Below are 20196 nucleotides of genomic sequence, written 5' to 3'. Positions count from 1 at the left end.
GAATGCCCGCTTGGGGCGATGGCGCGCAAAACGTGCACAAACACTACACTACATTGACACGAAGAAGAAAAACCACGCATGCGCGCTCGCCTGGAGTCGCTCCGCATTCGAGCTCTTATGTGCAATTCGTTCTTTGACAAAGTACCCCGAGTTTAGTGAATGGATGAATGCAGGTAATTTTATAATACATTCCTCACTATTTGCAAAACAAATATAGGCGATAGCTGCGCTAAACGGATAGAATCGGTTTACTGTGATAGATCACTGTAATGTATTTAAGCAATCGAGTTGCCAACGAGTCACTGGAAATAAAGTGGAACTAAGTACGATTCGGGTTACAGTGCAAACAGGTAGACGGATAAAAAGAGGTCTATTAAACAGACAGTTTCAGAGTTTACTTTGTGAAACAATAACGTGGCACAAGATGGAGTTTGCTGCCATTCTTGCTTTATCAGTATTGATAGGTGCGTTGGTCATTTTAGTCGCTGTAGCAATCGCCAAACAGAACAGTGAATCATCTGAGGAGAACGAGCAGAAAAAAGACGAAGATTCGACAAGTAAGTGGAGAAGAAGTCGACAAGTAGTTTTTGTGTCCGTCCAAGTTCATACATTAGATACATTTTTAAGTCCTGGCACTATTATGTTTTAAGATGCATATATAGGCCATGCGTTCATGTTGGAAAGTCTTTATTGTTTCATGCAAGTCTTCGTAATCAAACTGTTGGATAATGTTACAGTTGAGGAAAATGCAGCGAAAGCGTCTTCCAAGAAGCAAAAGCCGCAACAGCGCCCCCGCAAGGATAGACCGCAGCAACACACATTCTCTCACCAGCTACTGGCTTCCGGTTTAAAGGTGATTTATGCTTAGATTTCAAAAAAGTGACAGCTCCAGTCAGTAAAAATCCTTTAAAATGATCACTGGTGAAACATATCCTGTAATTAAATGTATGGTATAAAAAATTAATTATTCTTTGTTATTTACTTATAGAGTCACAATGGCAATGTGACTTGTCTGGATTTTAGTAGCAATGGTAAATACCTTGCGTCTTGCTCGGACGACCGCACCATTAGGATCTGGAGCACTAAAGACTTCCTGGATCGAGATCACAAGTGCTTGCGGGCCAATGTTGAGTTTGATCATGCTACCCTTGTCCGTTTCAGTCCAGATTCTCGGTAGAGAGCCTTCTGTCAACACGCACAGTTATGATATTATTAATACAACTGTTATTTTACTGGACTTGAGCTTACTGGTTGTTTGTGTCATTAGAGCCTTCATAACCTGGCTGGCAAATGGAGAGACTATTCGCATCTATAAGATGATTAAAAAAGACGATGGCACGTTCAATTTTAAAGCAGCCCCAGAAGATTTCCCTCAGAGGCACAAGGGAATCGTTTTGAACATTGGGATTGCAGAGACGGGTCTGTTAACACTTTACATACTGGAATCTATCAGCATGCTTGTTATCGAAGATATGATGTGCAACAGGAAACACTGGCCTTAACTGTTGACTTTGTATTCTCTTTCAGGCAAATTTATAATGTCTGCCTCTGTTGATACCACCATTCTGATCTGGGATTTGAAGGGGGAAGTTTTGGCCACTATCAACACTAATCAGATGACCAACTCACATGCGGCTATATCACCATGTGGCAGGTGAGCTGAAACTTTATTGCATTAAAAAGTCGGTTTAATAATTTTAACATCTGAGTAAAGGTTTAGAGTTCTTAAACATATTCTCAGATCTAATGCTTTCAAAATGAACTTTTTTGTATTTTCATAGGTTCGTTGCTTCCTGTGGCTTTACCACGGATGTGAAGGTGTGGGAGGTTTGTTTTGGAAAAAGTGGAGAGTTCAGAGAGGTTGTGCGTGCATTTGATCTTAAGGGGCATTCGGCTGGGGTTTACTCCTTTGATTTCTCCAACGACTCTCGAAGGCAAGACATCTCTTTTGTTTGCTATGGAAATAATATAGTATTACATAATAATTATTAATCGACACATTTACCTTGACATACATTTTAATAAAGACTTTAATAAAGAGCTTTTAAACCTTGGTTTGCAATAAAAACTTTTAAATTGAGCAATTCATTTAGCTTATTTCCTTTTTGTACAGAATGGTGACCGTATCTAAAGACGGCACATGGAAGCTGTGGGACACTGATGTGGAGTACAAGAAACAGCAGGATCCATACTTGCTGCGGACTGTGCCAGCTCAGGTGTCAGAGGGCAGCCGCATAGCCCTCTCTCCAGATGGCCGCGTTGTAGCTGTGTCCAACGGTTCTGATATAGCCATGTACAATGCCATCACTGGTGAACTGGAAGAAGAATTCCACAATGTTCACAGTAAAGAAATAACTGACCTTAAGTTTGACATGAACAACCGCTTCTTAGTGAGTACGGGCGACCGGGCCATTCGCGTCTTTCACAACGTAATTGGTTACCGGGCAGCCATTCAGGATATGCAAACCATGCTGAAGAAAGCTTCAAACGATGGAGTGAGACAAAGACTCCAGCAACAGATAACAGATGCTGAAAATGCACTGGAAACGGTGCTTAATGGAGCAAAGAACTAAAGACTGCATTGTGAACAAATTGAACTGCCTTCTATGAACTGAAGGCCGTTCTGTTTTCAGAGTCAAAAGTAACTTGCTTTGGCATGTTGGTTCTAAAGAATAAATCAAGTGTTTAATTACTTTTGTGACAGGTTTAAGGGAAATCTTTATTTTGCCGTTTACATCATCATTATAGATAATGAATGATGTATTCATGCAAGGTTTAACAGTTGAGCTATATCAGAATCATGCAATTGATTGAGGAGTTGATTCTGGATGGGCCTTTTAAACAAACCGAGCACAGTTTTTACACTTCAGGAATTATAATTTGTAAAAAGGTTGCTTGTCAAATCTAATAACATATTTACACATTAAGATGAAATTAAGGTTTTTTTTGGATGTAAAAAATACATAACTTTTATTAAAATGATTTGTTCACATTTAAAAATAGACATAGAATATATGAAACATTTATTTTAAACAAAGCCTAATTCCATATTTTAAAGTATATGTTAATGCTTATAACAGAGCTCTTTATGGCTTCTAAAATTGAAAAATTATTCAAAGCAATTTTTGCTAACTAAAATTTTTCAATAGGTGCTATTTCATATCCCAATTTATAAATTTATAAAGCGAACCCAATAAGACTTTTATTTTGAAAGAAGCTTTAACTTAAAAGGTATAGTATAACATTTAAGTTTGTGAGTTTTTCTGTAGCGAAACGGAGTTGATATTCCATAGACTGTCGTTTACTGTAGAACTACCGATTTCGGGCTTTCATCTAAAAGAGTTAATCAAATAAAATCATAGTAGCCACCTGTGTCCTCCGCAAGTAGGTGGGACCTGTCGAGTAGCTCTAGAAAGTGGAGTCAGTCCTGTGTTCTCGCGATGCGAGATTTGCGCAACCAGACTGCAAGACCGACACGATTCCAGTAGAGTACCGACAAAATTCAGAAATGTCGGGTCGCTCGGTCCGAGCTGAGACCCGAAGTCGCGCTAAAGATGACATTAAGAAAGTGATGGCCGCCATCGATAGAGTACGAAGATGGTGAGTATGATGGCCGGCGTCACGGTACTTTGTAACCGTGAATGTTTCTCAAAAGAGAAACTTCAGACGGAAAGGGGGAGGGGTTTCATAAGTGGATGTCGTTTGAGTGACACGGGGAGCAGCCAGTAGCGAGCAACTTGGCTTGTTTTCTCAAGAGACGCTCGACAAATGGGCGGGACAAATAAAGACTTTAAATGGCAACTTTATTGGTAAAATAACGCTCAGTAAGAAATAAAATACACAATTGTTCCAGTCTCACTTGTTTATAGACTCCGTTATGAATTTAATGTTTAAAAGATCTATTCAGGCACATCCAGTTATGTTTGAATCCAGCCAAATACAAACCCCTTTGTGATGGAAGTAGATGTTGGGTTAGTTTCAACTCAACAAAAGTTTCAAGTTTCTCCATCTACAAACTTGATGGTGCTTTTTCTGCAAAACAAAGAGTAGAACTGTAATGCTTCTTAAAACATAACCCACTTGTATTAAAAACCTGTTGCACCACTTTTTCATTATTTCAGGGAAAAGAAATGGGTCACAGTTGTTGAATATTCAAATGGGTACCTGTGGTGGACACGAAAGAGGTACAGCACGTCAGATAATGTATTTCTTTGTTATAAATAGCGTATTTGTATATTGGTACACATCCTGTGCTGTGGTCAACTGACTGAGTGACAGACTGGGTGCATGCAAAGAAATGTGCTGCTGCTGCTTTCCTCGTATGCATGAATCAATATATTCTCTGGATCGCAAAGGATTTTCTCAATATTCAATGTATTTGGTGATGTCCTTTAGAAGGAAAAGAACAAAGTGTCTGTGGGTGCAGAGATTCAACGTAATAATTTCCCCACGGAGGAGTCATCTGATAATGCCTGCTCTGTATTATTAGATTTTCAAGGTAAGCAAATGCATGTAGAGTTCAATTCAAATTTCTTTGTGTGTTTCACATAGGAATTCACTTTAAAGTATGAAAAGTATACACTTTTTATTTGGAAGGACCTGTTCTTTAAATGTTGGCAAATTCAAATGTTCGTAGTTGCCTATATTTTCAGATGAGAACAGCAACCAGAGTTCTCTCTCAGACTCATATCAACCTAAAGCTACAGCAGACAGCAGTAGTTACTCCAGTCCTCAGCCCAGTGAACCTGTCAGCCCTGCACCTCAGACTCTAGACTACCGCACAGATGAACCACAACCGCCCACCCTTGGCCAGGAAAGCATGGAAGGTGAAGCTCATAACCTATGCATTTATTCTGTAACTTTAAAGGTAATATCAGAGCCAATTATCCATTTTATATTATAGCTATAGAGGAGTAAATTAAATAAAAACTGAAGTATAGTTAAGCAGAGTTTGCTTCAAATATTTAGCATATCATCATTCATTCCCCAACCTATTATTTAGAAAACATTTATGGCCTTCTTTTTTCAATATTTTTCATTCATTTCATTATTATTAACTGCCATGTTATATTTATTGAGTATTCATGTTTTGCTTGGGTTCAATGTGATATCTTAGTCTGTTGAAAACATTACATTTTCTAGAACCGCTGCTGCAATCAAATGAGGTCGCAGATGAGCCGCCAACACTCATCAAAGAAGATCTTCTACCCCTCACTGCTCAGGTGACAAACAGTACAAAACTAACCACAGATTTTGTTCACGACACATGAATGATAGGGTTATGTTCTATACAAAGTCTAAATAACAGTATTAGGCTTGAGTGGAATATGCGGAAATGCAGAAATCAGGAAATAAATTAAACTGGCAAGCCTGGGGGATCTCAAATGCGTTGGGACCAATTTGACTAGATTCATTTTAGCTGGGCAGTATATCCAAAAATGCACTATGTATTACCAATTATGTCAAATCAAGCAGCATTGTGAATATTACAGTAATTTTAAATACATGTTTTATTTGCCTGTCAAGTTTACTCTCATTGGACTAGTTTTCTTGATTCTCACTTGAGAGCTTTTAGGATGTTTTGAATGGTTAGTTAAGTAGCAAGACAGATTTAGAGTTTTCTAAGATTCTTTCTCATACCTCTGACATAATAGATACAGCTCAGGTTTATAGTGCCTCCTGAAATTATGTTTACCTGTTGTTGTTCCTTTTTTGTCCCGGACACAGGAGGAAGAGGACAGCTGTGGAGCTCCTCCATTAAAAAGAATCTGTACCGAGCAGGTCTCGGTTATCCAGGCGACTCCTCTAAGCTAACACACACAGACACAGAAAGTGGCACTGGGCATTGGTAATCAGACTGATCACTTGACCTTCCTATAACTGCTGCGAAAGACACATTATGGACCAGACATCAAAAAGGCACTATATTTATTATGACGTACAATTCTCTCAACATTTTAGATTTACAAATCTTTGCCCTTTTTTTTTTAAATGTTCTTCCCTGATTCATTCTATAATTATACCCGAAAACTGAAAGAAACTGGACATTCCTGTTTACGGGGAAAGGAAATGAATGTAGTGGCAAGATAACATCCTTATTGTTATTACTGTTATTGTGCTGTAGCTTTATTTTTTAAGCAGTGGAATGTGACGCTTATTAAAAAAAAGCCATTATACAGTAACAAGTTGATAGAACGATTAGCCATCATTGGAGAAATGATTCTCTGCAACAGAGGGGTACATTTATGTGACAAGAATAGTTCAAACATTATTTAAAAGATAAAAGTAGTCCTTATTATATTACCCCACCTCATTTAACTTTAATAAATATAACAACTCCGATACAGAATGTCTTTTCAATCAAGTTCAGTTAAATATAAAGATTTCAATTTAGAAGTCATTCTTGAGATTAATGTTTAAGTTAAGATTTCAAAGATGTAAATAATATCTTGATTTTCAATCGGTAGATTCTGGACTCTGGGTCTCGTTTGCCTGCGACAAGTACATTTTCGTTATCTTCTTTCACCCTTTTATTGCATAATTTATACGTTCTAGTCATTGAAACGCTTCTCTTGCTGTTGGCAACTGAAAGCTCCTGTCTTTTATGCCACCTGTTTTATTTTATTTTTCAGGGCAGGAGAACACATACACTGAACGAATTGCTTTTTCAGAACAGTATGTTGTTATTCATCTTAATATTAAGGAATATTTAAGTAAATTTTCTTTATTACATTTCTGCCTTTTTTTGCTCACTGGTCTAGTGTGCACATCCATGTTTTAAAGCAGTCATATTGTTATTTAAACCAAATATCATTAAAATATTGCTCACATTCCCAAGATATATATTTTTTTGTGTGATTCTGTTTGACGTTTTGTATATTAGACTCAGTAACACACTTGGATCAGTTTATGGTAAGTGCCACCTTGAAGTAAACTACTGCAGCTGCTAGTGTACAAATAAACAGCTGGAGAAGACCACCTTTGGGTGAACTTAATATATATTACTATGCACTTAATGTACTTCATACGTTTCTTCCCTACACATTTTCTTGAAACCCCCGCTGCAACTGGTAGGCAAGCAGGGGGCGTTAAAGACCCATTTATCCTTTCAATAGCTTTATGGCAAATTATTATATGTTTAAATGAATGTTCTAAATATGTCACAGGAATGGTAACGTGTTTCCACCCGCCTTCACATATTCAAAATACTGCAGACAGTTTTAAAAGATGTATGAAATCAGCTTGTGATTCATGCACTTCACCACATTGTTACAAGCTGTGTCTGTGTCTCAAACTCTAGTCAGCTGTCTGCCTAGACAGCATCGTGGGTCATATTATGTTTAGCTATGATACCCCAAACAGCTGTTAAGTCATTCAGCACACCAGGCTTTGAGACACAGCCAGTGTTTCACTCCGGGCAGGCAGTTTATTTTATCCAGTCACTGAACTGCCCTTCTTCCGTCAAGTCTCTGGCGTGTCTCCACACAAGCAGCACGTCTAATAGGACTAACATCACATACACTCGGATATAAAGAGAATAAGGACCATGCGTGAGGGATTTCTTAAACTTCTTTGCATTTTCATATCGTCGCTAAGTCCATTTAAAGCATCAGCAGTTATTTATCAGATCCCTGTGAGGCTGCAGCGGACAGTTTCAGAACAAGGTACCGGACGACCCCCTGCTGGAGCAAACCCACTCAACAGGTATCATTCCGGTCACTTTTATCATTAGGTTGTTTGTCTTAACATTCAAGAGAAACTTCAGTAAACTATAGCAAATATGTTTTCTAATGTGATGTTGAATAAGATATTGGAGAATAATGAATCCATGTCAGTTTATAATTGGATTTATGGGAGACCAGAAAGATGGGGGAGAAACAGAACCACTATTTGTCTTTATTAAAAAGAGACACTTTGTAGCAAAACATTTTGTGTTTTTGTGGTCAGGCTTTTAAACATTTCTAGACGTATGAATTGTTTGGTGTGTCGGTCGGTGGTCTAACTTTAGTCAGCATTCATCCATCTGTCCTGTAAAGAAATGAAAGTTTCTCAGGGGGAGTTTAGAAAGTAGTACTGAAAAAAAACTTTTTCCTTTGTGTATTGTGTTTGCGGCTTATTCCTATAGGATTGAATGGTTCACAACCGCCATATGACATTACACCTATAGAACCCAACACATTACTAGTCAAGACCCACAGAAACCATTATAGTTCACATTCATAACCAATACAATTTCCATTAAAACCATTAGAGTTTCTATAGTGTTGTCTTGGTTTTTTAGTATAGTATTGATGCAGAAAGACATTTTAAGTCTGTTTGAGTTAAGTGTTCTTCAAGACTCTGTCGGATTCTTCTGGGTGCTATATGAAAGTCTGGACGGTGTAAATCATTCGGTCACCTTTGGTACAGGAAAATATATTCACGTGCTAGCGAGATGGTCTCACGGAGGACCCTCAGTCCGCTGTGCTGTTTTTCACGTTGCCTTTGAAGTGAAGGAATTGCATGAACAAAGTGAAGTTCTTGCAGCCTCTTTAAACTGTTTTGCTGTACCATTAATCTGCTTTTTGCGAAACTGAAATCACACTTCATATCTATGAAGTTCCATGATTCATTGGCTCACATTTCATCTCTTGTTTTTGAAAGGGGGTTTTTGTTTTTGTAATTGGATCCTTATCATCATTAAAATAGTTTTTTTATCATGGGATGAATAAGGAATTGGTGCCAGTACACAGTTCAGAAGACCGTTTCGTGTCAAACGCTAAATGGAACGGAGATTGTTGTGCAACGACTGTTTCAGAGCTGTCGCTGGCCTGGGCCGTGTGCAAACCTCATCAGGTAAAGACAAAGAAAAGAAGACATTTTTCATGATAATAACATTCGACTTCTTGATATTTGCTACCACTGTGACTTATTTTGGACTGCAGCTCAGGGTGTCTGTGTATTCTTGTTGTATTATTTCAGCTACAGGACTCTAATGAGACCCATGTACACGGTGACCTACCGGAAGATCACTTCGCTGGAATGGCGCTGCTGTCCCGGATTCTTTGGGGAGGACTGCAGAGAGGGTGAGGGAGCACATTTCCCTACAATGACAAGTTCACTGAGGAATAACTACATATGAATACGTCTTTGGGGGAATTGTTGCAGCAACTTACAAGGCAAAATCTAAATCATACTTTCAAGTTGTTCCAAATCTGTATAAATGTATTTTTTTCTGATGAATGCAGAGAAAGGTATTTGGAAGAATGCTTGTAGGAGAAATGACAATGATAGTCAAAAGTACCCCAGAACTGTTTGCTATCCTTCATTCTTTAAAGTATCTTCTTGTATAAAGCAGTTTATCCTGCTATGGTAGTCAATGGTGGCCAAAAATGATTTGGTTACAAGCATTCTTCCAAATATCGTTCCCTGTGTTCGTCAGAACAAAGAAATGTTTACAGATTTGGAACAACGTGAGGGTAAGTAAATGAAGACAGAATTTTTATTTTAGGCTGAACTTCAAGTTCCTTCAAGTGTTATTAAGAGGGATATCCAGAGTTATGGTCTCCATTTTAAAAAACAAGTTCAAATACGGACAGTCTTTTGTAATTCTTATGTCTTGGTGGGTGTTTCTTTTTTAAAGTCTCTAAGATAGCAGTGAGGAAAGATCCCTTACATTCGTTGTGTGGGTGTGGATGTGAGTGACAACAGCTGCTTCGACTCTGGGAATGAAACTTCCTGGTGATATCTTAGAGGGATCTGCCTCATAATTATGTCCTCTGATTGTATTTCCCCCGAGATGTTTTTGCTATATCGTGCTTTAGAGCAAAACATCCATTTTCATGCTAATATACACTCCATAAAGGAATAGTTCACCCAAAATGAAAATTTACATTTAGTCATTAAGCAGACGCTTTTATCTAAAGCGACTTGCAAAGAGTTCGGGGAGCAAGAAGCGATATGTCATACAATGTCATTCAAATTTACCCTCAAGTTGTTCCAAACCTGTTTTATTTCTTTGTTCTGTCGAACAGCTATTTGGAAAAATGTTAACAGCTGACATTGCTGGGGCATCTTTGACTACCAATAGTAGGAAATATGAATTCAATAAAACAAAAATAATGATACAGATTTGAGGGTGAGAATTTTCTTTTTTGGGTGAACTATCCCTTTAAGAAAATTTAATATCTTAGTATCGCACAAATGTATTACTATAGTAATATTATTAAATGTATGTTTCTCCTAGATATGAAACGTACATAGATTTGACACCAGCATAAATTAAATGCTTTTCAGGTTTTCACCTGAGCAAAACATATCTGTAATCTCATGTAATGTGTCTAAGCAGAGCTCAGCAGAGATTTCATAAAGCTGTCTTTTCAGTTTCTTCCAGGACCAAATCAAAAATGATAAGTGATGCCACCTGTTATTTTTATAACCCCACACTCTTTCAGTGTGCTTCATTTGATTTCATTTTTCAGAATATTTATGCGGAAATTTACGAGGAACATTTTTTAAACAAAGTCTTCCAAATCTCCTCAGCTATAAAATATCAACATCTGAGCCGTTTCTTTTGGCAGCCATTGCTTACCGACCAGTGCCTCAGATGCGCCCTCTTCAAAACTTTTTTCGTGTTTAAAATCAAGATGATTTTCTCTTTTTTGTAATCATATCTGTATAAATTTTCCCTGATAACCCTGCCTAACATAACACAGATGACAGAAATATTACCATGCCACTTACGCTCACAATTCACCCTTACAAACTCGATTTACAGTAATCCTAAAGAGATTAGCATAATCAGAACCAGCACTGCCTTGGGTTTTTCCAGTTACGTGTTAATCAAAAATAAAAATTTTGGATGTTGATATAAATAGCTAGAAGAAAACTATTTTGACGTAGTAAATGAATTACAGTTAGATGTGGTAGACGTCATCCAAAGCATTTGCGACCCAATAAGGTTTACGTACCCACTATAACACACATTCCCATGTTTTTCTGACCGGTGATGTTTAAATGAAGCTCCTTCACCCCAACCCCCCACAGCAGACGTACTTTCCCGTCTGTTAAGTTTCTTTTCAGATCAAGCCCTGTGAGATGATTTAGTTTGGGTCGATTCCATAGGCACCATGATCTCTGACATGGTAAATAAATCTGAAATCTTTGTTCATTACTGCTCTTCCTCAGTCTCCTCTCTCTCTTCATAAATTCAGCCTGAGGCTGCAGTCCCCTGGGTCCCAGGCCTCTCTGTGTTTGGTTTATTTAAGAACATATTCTCGGAATTTGGGCCCTAATGGCATGAGATTGTGACTCAGAGTAAGAAAATCCCAATCCTTTCCAGTAATTATTTGTAATAGGGTCAGATAAAAAGGCTAAGCCTGATTTTACTTAATAAGGAAGTTGTTTTTGGTTTTCTGGTAATAGTTTACTTACCAACAATGTAGTGTTTTTTTGTATTAACTATATAGTTTAAGTGTCTATGTCTGCTAGCATTTATTAATGATATTATATATTATTTTATATATATATAACTGCTGTCTTTCTGAAATATCCAATCTCTAGTTATTATTAGTCGCTTATGTTTGCAAATATCTAGCCAATAAAATGCGCTTGACAACTTTGACAACACAGTTCAGTGATTTTTAATTTCCAGAAAAACAGCAAGGATTCAGAAGGACAGTGACAAAATATTTGTAATTTTAGTAAATTCTATAATGTACTGTGTATCTTAATCTACAGCTAATAATTTATTTAGGTAGCAGTTGTATGCAAGATTAGTTGTGGCTTTACTCAGTTTTTAGCTTTTTTATGTTTTTATTTGACCATTCATTTTTAAACCAACAGCGTTTGAGGCCCTAAATAGACAAACATTTAAAACTGTGAAGGAAAACGTTTTCAATTCTTAGCGTTGTTGTTTTATTTCAGCTGACCAAAATGTTCCAGTAAAATTTTTGTTTTAGTTTAGTTTAAAGGTGCTGTGTGTAGTATTTAACGGGATCTATTGACGGAAATGCAATATAATATACATACCATAACTATGTCTTCAGAGGTGTATAAAGACCTTACATAAAGAACCGTTATGTTTTATTACCTTAGAATGAGCTATTTCTATCAACATACACCGCGGGTCCCCTTACAAGGAACTCATCATGTTGTTTCTACAGTAGCCCTAAACGGACAAACTGCTCTACAGAGCACAAATTTCGTAAATACATTATCTCCGTTATCTAGCAAAAACGTGACAACATCTTTGTCGTGTGTCAGCCCCCATAGTGCTACGAAAGGGCCCCTCCCTTGGGTTGCAATTCACAACCTCACCGCTAGATGTCGCTAAATGTCCGAATTGCTCCTTTAATGATAAAAACGCTGAAATGTTTAAACTCATTCTTGCTCCCCTGGAGCAACTTATTCATTTTGACAGTTATTGAGAACTGTGTTGAGGGAAACTATGGGACCATTTGAGGTCATGTTAAACCCATTCACTAATGTTTTGGATTTCTGGAATGTACAGTGTCATAAATGATCACCCCAACATAAAAACAGGAATGCATGTCTTGTGTTGAAAGATACTGGCATGATGAATATATTTGTTAATGAACTCCAGATGAAGAGAGGTTTTCCACTCTATCAAATTAGTAGTTTGTTTTGTTGCGGTTTGTGAGTTCGCTTTTTTGTGTTAACTGTCCATAAAAGTGTAGATGAAGTATAACTGTCAGGCTATGTCACAAGGGTGCGCTTGCTGTCATGTGTGAAACTACGGTTTTATGACATGCTAAAGGAGTAGGCATGAAGGAATGCTAAAGAGCAAAGCTGTTGAGGTGGAAGGAGGCTTGCAGCTGCGATAGACAGCTGTAAAAGATCTTTTGTCCTATAACAGTATCCCAGTGTCACCAAAGAGGAACTCCTAGTGATAACCTTGTAACAAATGAGATGTCTACAATAGTCTAGCCTAGGTTTTGGTTATCTCTTGGTTTGGGTTATGCTCTCCCATGAGATGCTTTCTTTTGACATCTATGAAGAGAAACTTTATCAGGTGACTTCATCGAATTATTTCTTTCTTTTCTTTTCGAGATCTTACATGTATGATTTCCTTTCTCATCACTTGGTTGGTTAGTTTAAAGCATCAACACTAGCACTCTCCTTGTTGTGTTGTGGGAGTACAGAGCATCAGTCCTCCATGGGAAAGATGGGAAAGTCCTCAAACTGTCCGCAATGCCCTGGTCATGGTCTTATCTCTATCTCTCTAGTTCATATCTACCCCAGCTGCTTTTCTTACTTCCCCCCCATACTGGGTTTCCAGAAGGTCTGGCAGAAGTTCAAGTCTATCACCTGCTCTAGAAATTCTTTAAGATAGAGATTGTGATCAGAGTCATCGGGCTCATCGAGTGTGGGAAACGGGACATCTGCGGTTTGGTATCGGGTGATTAATGAGGACGCGTGTGCCCCTGCCCCTTCAGCTGCCTGTGGAGGATGAGATCATCTCATTTGCGTGGTGAAGCACAGATGGCGATGCCAGTAAGGTTTATGTGGAGGTCTACCTGTTTGTTAGAGTAACTTTGCAAAAATAAACTAAAATCCTGAAACTGAATAGAATAGAATACACAGAATACAGTTGGTTGTAGTTAAAGGTCCAATGTGTGTGGTTTTTCTGGAGGATCTATTGACAGAAATGAAATATAATGTAGTAAAAATGTCTTCAGAGGTGTAAAAATACCTTTTATTACGTTCTAGTGGGCTATTTCTGTCTACATACACTGCGGTTCCCCTTACATTGAATACACCATGTTGTTTCTACATTAGCTCTAAAAACTGCAGCAATTGCAGTGTTCACAATAATCTACACTTTGTTTTATATACAATCTCTTTTGAAACTGTATAAGCCACATGTCATTGCAAAGGCCAGAGTTGCACACCATCTAGGTCCTCTAGTGTGTATTTGGGTTGTAAACTGGTGCACCGGTGGATTCCTGCCATTGATACAATTACATAAGAATGCATTCTATATCTTGTACTAAATTGAATTTAGATTTGTTTAGTCTGACAGATATCTCGCCAGCCAAAGATTCCCAAAGTGGAGTGGCAAGCAATTATGCATCTTATAATACAACCCAATGTAAGCAAGCAAGCATGTATATGGATAGGGACATTGCGATGCACGTGCCCAGTGCTCATGTATTTATCTCTCACTGAAACATATACAGTGAAGATATTTACTACACACCACAGATTTAGAGGTTGGAGGCTAAAAGCTAATTCTGAGCATTACATTAGCAATGGAAAGGTTGTGGGTCACTTTAGATATAAGCATCTGCCACATGCATTAATGTATATTTCAATATTTCAGTGATGGCAAAACATTACAGCATGCTGTAATGTAATGAAACGATATATGTTGCCTGCAACAGACCCAGCTATTTTTAAATCGTATTCAATTGGAATGTAAAGATGCTTTATGGGACCAATTGATAAAATTGACAGGATCTGTGAGCAAGGATTAATAAAATAAAATTTCTGAATCTGCTGATCTATAGTTATACTTTTTATACTTATATTTCAAGCTATTTAGTTGCACTGTAAGTTACCAATAAACCCATCAATAAACTGTAGTCATAGAGAAAAAAGCTTTCAAGATTGGCTGAAAATTACCATCCGTCTTTGCCAGAATGCTCTTAATGGGTGTGGATCCTTATAGTGTGGTCAGCTTGCTTGTGCGAGAGCATCCGTGATTTGTGTATTTGTACTTTCCCTAAAACGTGATTTGGTGCATCAATACATCATCTGAGCGCTGGCACGTATTTGCATCATTTTTATTGCTGTGTCAGTTTTAATAAACATCCAGAAATGACCAGCTTAAACCTCACATCTGCAAACAATCTGCAGCATAGCAGTCTAATGTCTGCAGATCAGTTGTGCAAACTTCTTTACAGTTCGTCCTTTGGATGTTTCCAAAATATCCCAACGTTCAGCTGATTCACTGATCTGAGACCTGTCCAATAGTCTTGCAGTACAGCCAAGGCACGAGCAGAAAACACACATCAAGGTGCCAAACATTTTATTGTGTGTTTGGATACTACAACAAAGATTTAACTTGCAAACAATTTATATTACCTTTTTAAACATAACAAAGTAATTTAAGAGCTAATGAAGATTTTGGTGGTACTGAAGCAAATGTTGGATATGAATTGTAATATTGTTTTGTCGCAATATTTCAGAAGTAATTGCTTCTCATACGGAAAGACGACAAGTACATCAACTTTAAAGTCATTCATTAAATGCTTTTCTTATTTTAAGTCTCTGCTGTCTTGAAAGATGGTTGTTCCTACAAGAGGTGGTCCAGCACCACCTGATCCCAGGTCTCTAATAGAATTCGGAGGAATCCAGGGTGGGATTTTCTTTTCCTTTGCTCTCTTTCCATGCAAATGGAAATCCACAGCTTGCCAGCATCTGGTTTTCCAGCTCTGTGTTCTCCCCCAGAGAGCGATGTCAACCGAAGATGTGATTGAAGTCATTAAGCACATCTCGAACGTCTTCTCATAGCTGAACATTAGTTTTGTTATTGTGGTTTCATGCTGTGATTTGGGGATTGATTTCATTTTTGGACTACCGGACTTATCTTAGTCTGAAAGGATGCTTGGAATTTTCAGTACAGACTGTGTCCTTATAAGAACATTAGCAAAACTTGCTGAATGTTTGAGCGGCTTGTTGTTCTCTTAATATTTTTGAGTAGTATTGCAAAAAACTTTCTTTTAAGTCATTGTTAGTTAACCGATGGCTGAGAGATTTATGTTGATAAATTATTTCTTCATTCCTTTCAGAATGTATGAACTGCACAGGCTATGCTGACATCATAGAGCGGTTGAGTGTCATTGAAGCTCAGGTAAGACTAGACACCTCTTGCATTAGTGCGTCATATTTAACTAAAGACTATGAGAATGAATTTTCACTTTTTTTGTAACAGATAATGTTACTAAAACACGCAGAAACACATCCTTTGCCCTTATCCAGCCAATCACTAGAGAGAACAGCTGATAATGAGTAAATAAGTAAGTAAAGTATAAGTAAATATGTCAAAATTAGACATAGTTGATATATTCAGGGCCAAGAGGACAACCAGGACCTGTGGGGCCACCAGGCCCTCCTGGACCTTTAGGAAAGATGGGGTTATCTGGGAAGCCAGGTCCTGTAGGACCTATAGGTAAGAACATGGCTCACATTTTAATTTCGAGTAGTAAAACATGCATGTTCTTTAACGCTGAGCGTCCTAGCTAATCTACGATCTAAACAGGAACTCAAGGACTACAGGGTCCCCCAGGAGAGAAAGGTCATCCTGGCCCACCTGGACCTCCAGGGCCAACTGCTTCTTCTCCTTTTTCCATTAGGGGAGATGTTTTCACTCTAATGGCTAAACAACATGCTCAATGTAAGTATAGGATTCCACAGTTTCTAAAGACTCGGCTGATTAAAATGATTTAAACAGTCACATAAGATGAAGTATCCAATCAAATCAATATCTTGACAAAATTTGAATTAGTTCACATAAGGCTGAACTGCAGACCTGTCAACACTCCCATTTTTGACACCCATGGACCGCCACCCTCCCGTCCCTTCAAACTCGTGTATTTCAGTTATTTCTCCTTTGAAATTCCTGGACATCCAGGAACCAGAACGCGTTCACGGGCTGGCTCTGTTTGCCCTCGAAGAATGGTAGCCGAAGGGCAGTAGAGAGGATTCACAATTTAGTTTTTATTGTTTGAACTTATTCTTAAAAAAAAACTCTATAAGAATGTATTTCTTACCAGGGCTGCAATTATATTTGCTATACGATAATGTGGATACTGTAACTGAATGACGCAAGGTGGCCGTACAAGTTTGAGGGCATAAAAAATGACTGAATCCAATAAACTCAAATGAAATAAACGAAAACGATGAATAATTCGATACTTTAAACATGAATAATTAATCTCATAATTATATCCATTAATCTTTGCATACACCGTCAACTTTTCAAGTGTTGGTCACAAAGTGAACACATGGTGGCGATATCTGCACGCTGTCAGTGTTTGACAGGCCGCTCAGAGCTTTGGCTCCTTGCAGGAGTCTGCTTGGCTTCTGTCTGTCAGCAGTTAATAAGAATCATTTGTTAGCATTTGTGGAAGCAGCATGAAACTGGATAACCATAAGCAGATCCTGTGCACCAATTCTTCACTGAACAGAACAGCTGTACATCTGTTCGCATCCAATTTGCTCTGAGTAACATTGTCCAGATGAACTCCCAAGAGAAGACTTTAAACAAACTGCAATAACTGAGGTAATAGCATCAAGATTTCAATACAGTACTTCATCATCTTTAAAGTAATAGATCACACCAAATTTTAAATAATTTCATTATTTGTTCACAGTGTCAGCCAAACCTGTATGACTTTCTTGTGGGGAAATGCAAAAGTTTTACATTATACAAGACCCTTGTTCTTATTCACTTTCATTGTGTTAACATTTTTATATTTCTCAGCTATTTCTTGAGATGAAGAACAGAAGTCATACAGTTTTGGCAAGATTTGATGTGTTTTTATGTGTTTTAGATGATGTTGATATCCCTGCTTATCATGACCTGCAGCCTTTACCCGGACCCCCCGGACCCTCTGGCCCACCAGGTAAAAATAGGGGATATATAACACTGTGCATGTAATATTTCATTTGATCCCCTATCAATATCATTGTTATATTACATTCTTTTCACATATTGATGTGTTTCACAGGTCCTGCTGGACCACCTGGTAATCCAGGAGCCCCTGGTAAAAATGTAAGACGTATCATTATACACTTCATTTAGTGTTCTTGCCACTTTTATGAAAACTGTATGAAGTGCTTTTTTTGTTGTAAATACCGCAACCAAATATGTTTTGATGGAGTGCACAAATGCCTAAAAAAAGAATACATTTTAGCTATAAATGGTCTGTATTGTATAATAGGACGTATTTATTTTCTATTTAAAATATGTATTATGAACATGGTTATTATGGTGTTTTAAAACTGAAAGAAAAATTGATTCAACTTATAGCAACATCAAAATAAGTAAATAAATGATAAAATAGCAAAGGCACATAACCAAATTGCTTAAAATTGAAATAAATTTAACATGAAAAACAATTGAGCATATTGTACTGACTGATTCATGTTCATATCAGGCTGCCTTAAGCTTTTTAGGTAAGCCTGGAGAGCCGGGGCCCAAAGGAGACCCTGGAGAAAGAGTGAGTAGCCGAGTACCCCAAGTATCATATACATTCTGCCCATGAAACATTTTATAAATTACAATTTGAGGTTTTCAGTGTCTTTCTTTTCAAAGGGTCCACCTGGATTCACTGGAAAACAAGGACAACCGGTTAGTGAGCTCATTGAATTGCATCTTAGTCATTATTTCTTTGCCAAAAATAATGGGTGTTATTATTGTTGATTAATATGTTTTTAATTAAATGATAAAATGGATTATAGTTTTATGTGACGTTGTGAATAGGGCGTTCCTGGTCCAAAAGGTGAGCCAGGAGACATTCCAGCAGAGGTATGGAAACTTGTGATGGTTTTGAAGCATTAGATATCCAATTATAATGTTTATTCTGTTGTCCTCCCTCCCACAGGTGCAACAGTTAAGAGAAGCTCTGAAGATTCTGGCAGAGCGGCTTCTCATCCTAGAACACATGATCGGCGTTCACGGTGAGATTGGCCGACTATTGACGAATAATAATCTAGTTGGAATTCAAAAGCCTCATTATGATGGTGGGCATCGCATGAGCTCATGGCATAAGCCGCTAGTTACAAGAGAGGTGTGTCACACAACGTGACGTTTTTGATCGTGCATGAGGGTGGATGGCTTTTAAAAATAACACTTGACATCAGAACACCAGAAATATACAGCCCACTACAGCTTGGTTTCAGAGATGCACAATGCAGCTTAACTTCTGTCTGTTATTTTTGTTTCTGAACTTGTCGCTGTGCCCAGATACTCTCCTTGAGTCTGGTTCTGGAATAGATCTACTGGCGGATTTTGCGCCAACAGTCGGCGCTAAAAGTGTTGGATCTCGCAGGCTGTCCTCTCCTCTTACCCCGGACACAGAGTAGCCAGATTCTGTATTTGGGTGTAGAGAGTGATGTACTCGTAACCACTTGAGGTGCAAAGCCATAGAGACTGGATTTATATGATCCATACATTGAATTAGTGTTGAGAATGTTTTAGATTAGCACTGATCATACTTTGTGTACTTATTGATAATTTTTTACATTCTGCATTTGCTGTCTTTTAAAATATCAAAGGATGGGCAGCTTTATGAGTGCTTATTGATCAACAAAAATGATGTGCACTTTTGTCCTAAACCAAACCAAACATTATTTGATACTTCCATGCATTTGTTTGTTCTAGATCACAAAGAATAATTTTACATTACATTCATTTACGCCGCAAACTAGGAGACTTGAGCTCGCTGGTAAACACAAAGCGGCAAACTTTTCTAATCATAATGTTTTCTTTCTGCTGTGATTGATGACCTAACATGACCTCATGCACATGTTTATCATCCGTTTCAGCTGCAGCTTTGTATGAAAACAACCCACAACTCAAATCCCATAGCAAATAATAAATGCTCTACACAACAGATCTTTAAAACCAAACACTGCCCCTCTTCTGCTTGCAAAGTGCGACTTCTACCGCAACAAAATGTGTTTACACCTTTGCTCACCTGTTGTTATTCATAAAGTCTATCCTTGATTCGCTTGAAATAATACAAAATGGCAGAATGCACCAAGGGCTGCTATTAATAGGTTTATGTGAATAGCCGGCCGTACACAAAGGCCCTGGTGACCTTGTTCAGAAGCGCATGGTTGTTGAACAGCCAGTGTGGCTTGAGCTTATTGTTCCAGCTGAGCTTTTAAAATCCCCTTTGGGAGAGAAAGAGAAACCTTAAGAATCTTGGGTTTTTTCTTATTGTTTTATAAAGAAAGAAAACTAGCCTCAATGTTTGTTCAAATATTTGTCACATTAATGCTTTTGTTACTAAAGAACAAATTTGATCGCTTGTATTGTTACTTTTGAAGATTTGTTTTTCATGAATAAAATTTTACAAATCACTTTGCATTTACAATTTCCTTTCGCATGTTTGAAAAGAGGTTTTAAATCGTATTTAAGCAATCCGGACCATACCCAAGAGCATATTGTTTGATAACATCAGT

At 37.8% G+C, this 20196-nt stretch overlaps 3 protein-coding genes across 5 annotated transcripts; all 3 read left to right on the top strand.

Moving 5' to 3' along the window:
- The first annotated feature begins 26 nt into the window (after window positions 1-26).
- Window positions 27-2697, top strand: tbl2 (transducin beta like 2). Of its 3 annotated transcripts, none has more exons than XM_079448889.1 (8): window positions 27-173; window positions 483-557; window positions 738-853; window positions 989-1173; window positions 1268-1419; window positions 1528-1654; window positions 1782-1934; window positions 2114-2697. In XM_079448889.1, exons 1-8 carry the CDS (start codon window positions 164-166, stop codon window positions 2571-2573), a joined length of 1278 nt encoding a protein of 425 aa, XP_079305015.1. In that variant the 5' UTR covers window positions 27-163; the 3' UTR covers window positions 2574-2697. The 3 variants fall into 3 exon arrangements, with proteins under 3 accessions (XP_079305015.1, XP_079305014.1, XP_079305013.1); XM_079448888.1 differs by having other exon boundaries at window positions 62-173; window positions 456-557; XM_079448887.1 differs by lacking the exon at window positions 27-173 and having other exon boundaries at window positions 299-557.
- Window positions 2698-3388: 691 nt separating this feature from the next.
- Window positions 3389-6837, top strand: bcl7ba (BAF chromatin remodeling complex subunit BCL7B a). The gene is given in 7 exon segments (XM_079448890.1): window positions 3389-3600; window positions 4122-4144; window positions 4147-4184; window positions 4396-4498; window positions 4653-4826; window positions 5143-5222; window positions 5728-6837. Coding segments are annotated over 7 exon segments (597 nt in total). The 5' UTR covers window positions 3389-3508; the 3' UTR covers window positions 5815-6837.
- Window positions 6838-7534: 697 nt separating this feature from the next.
- col26a1 (collagen, type XXVI, alpha 1) lies at window positions 7535-20087 on the top strand. Its single transcript, XM_079448068.1, is given in 15 exon segments — window positions 7535-7704; window positions 8713-8835; window positions 8962-9065; window positions 15795-15856; window positions 15938-16014; window positions 16057-16063; window positions 16066-16174; window positions 16265-16399; window positions 17559-17630; window positions 17736-17779; window positions 18165-18227; window positions 18323-18358; window positions 18491-18535; window positions 18612-18687; window positions 18974-20087. Coding segments are annotated over 15 exon segments (1230 nt in total). The 5' UTR covers window positions 7535-7546; the 3' UTR covers window positions 19093-20087.
- Window positions 20088-20196: the final 109 nt, after the last annotated feature.

Source organism: Barbatula barbatula, assembly GCF_947034865.1.
Source record: "Barbatula barbatula genome assembly, chromosome: 24".
Taxonomy (NCBI): domain Eukaryota; kingdom Metazoa; phylum Chordata; class Actinopteri; order Cypriniformes; family Nemacheilidae; genus Barbatula; species Barbatula barbatula.
The sequence above is the reverse complement of the archived record's forward strand: the minus strand, read 5'-3'. Positions and strand labels throughout refer to the sequence as shown.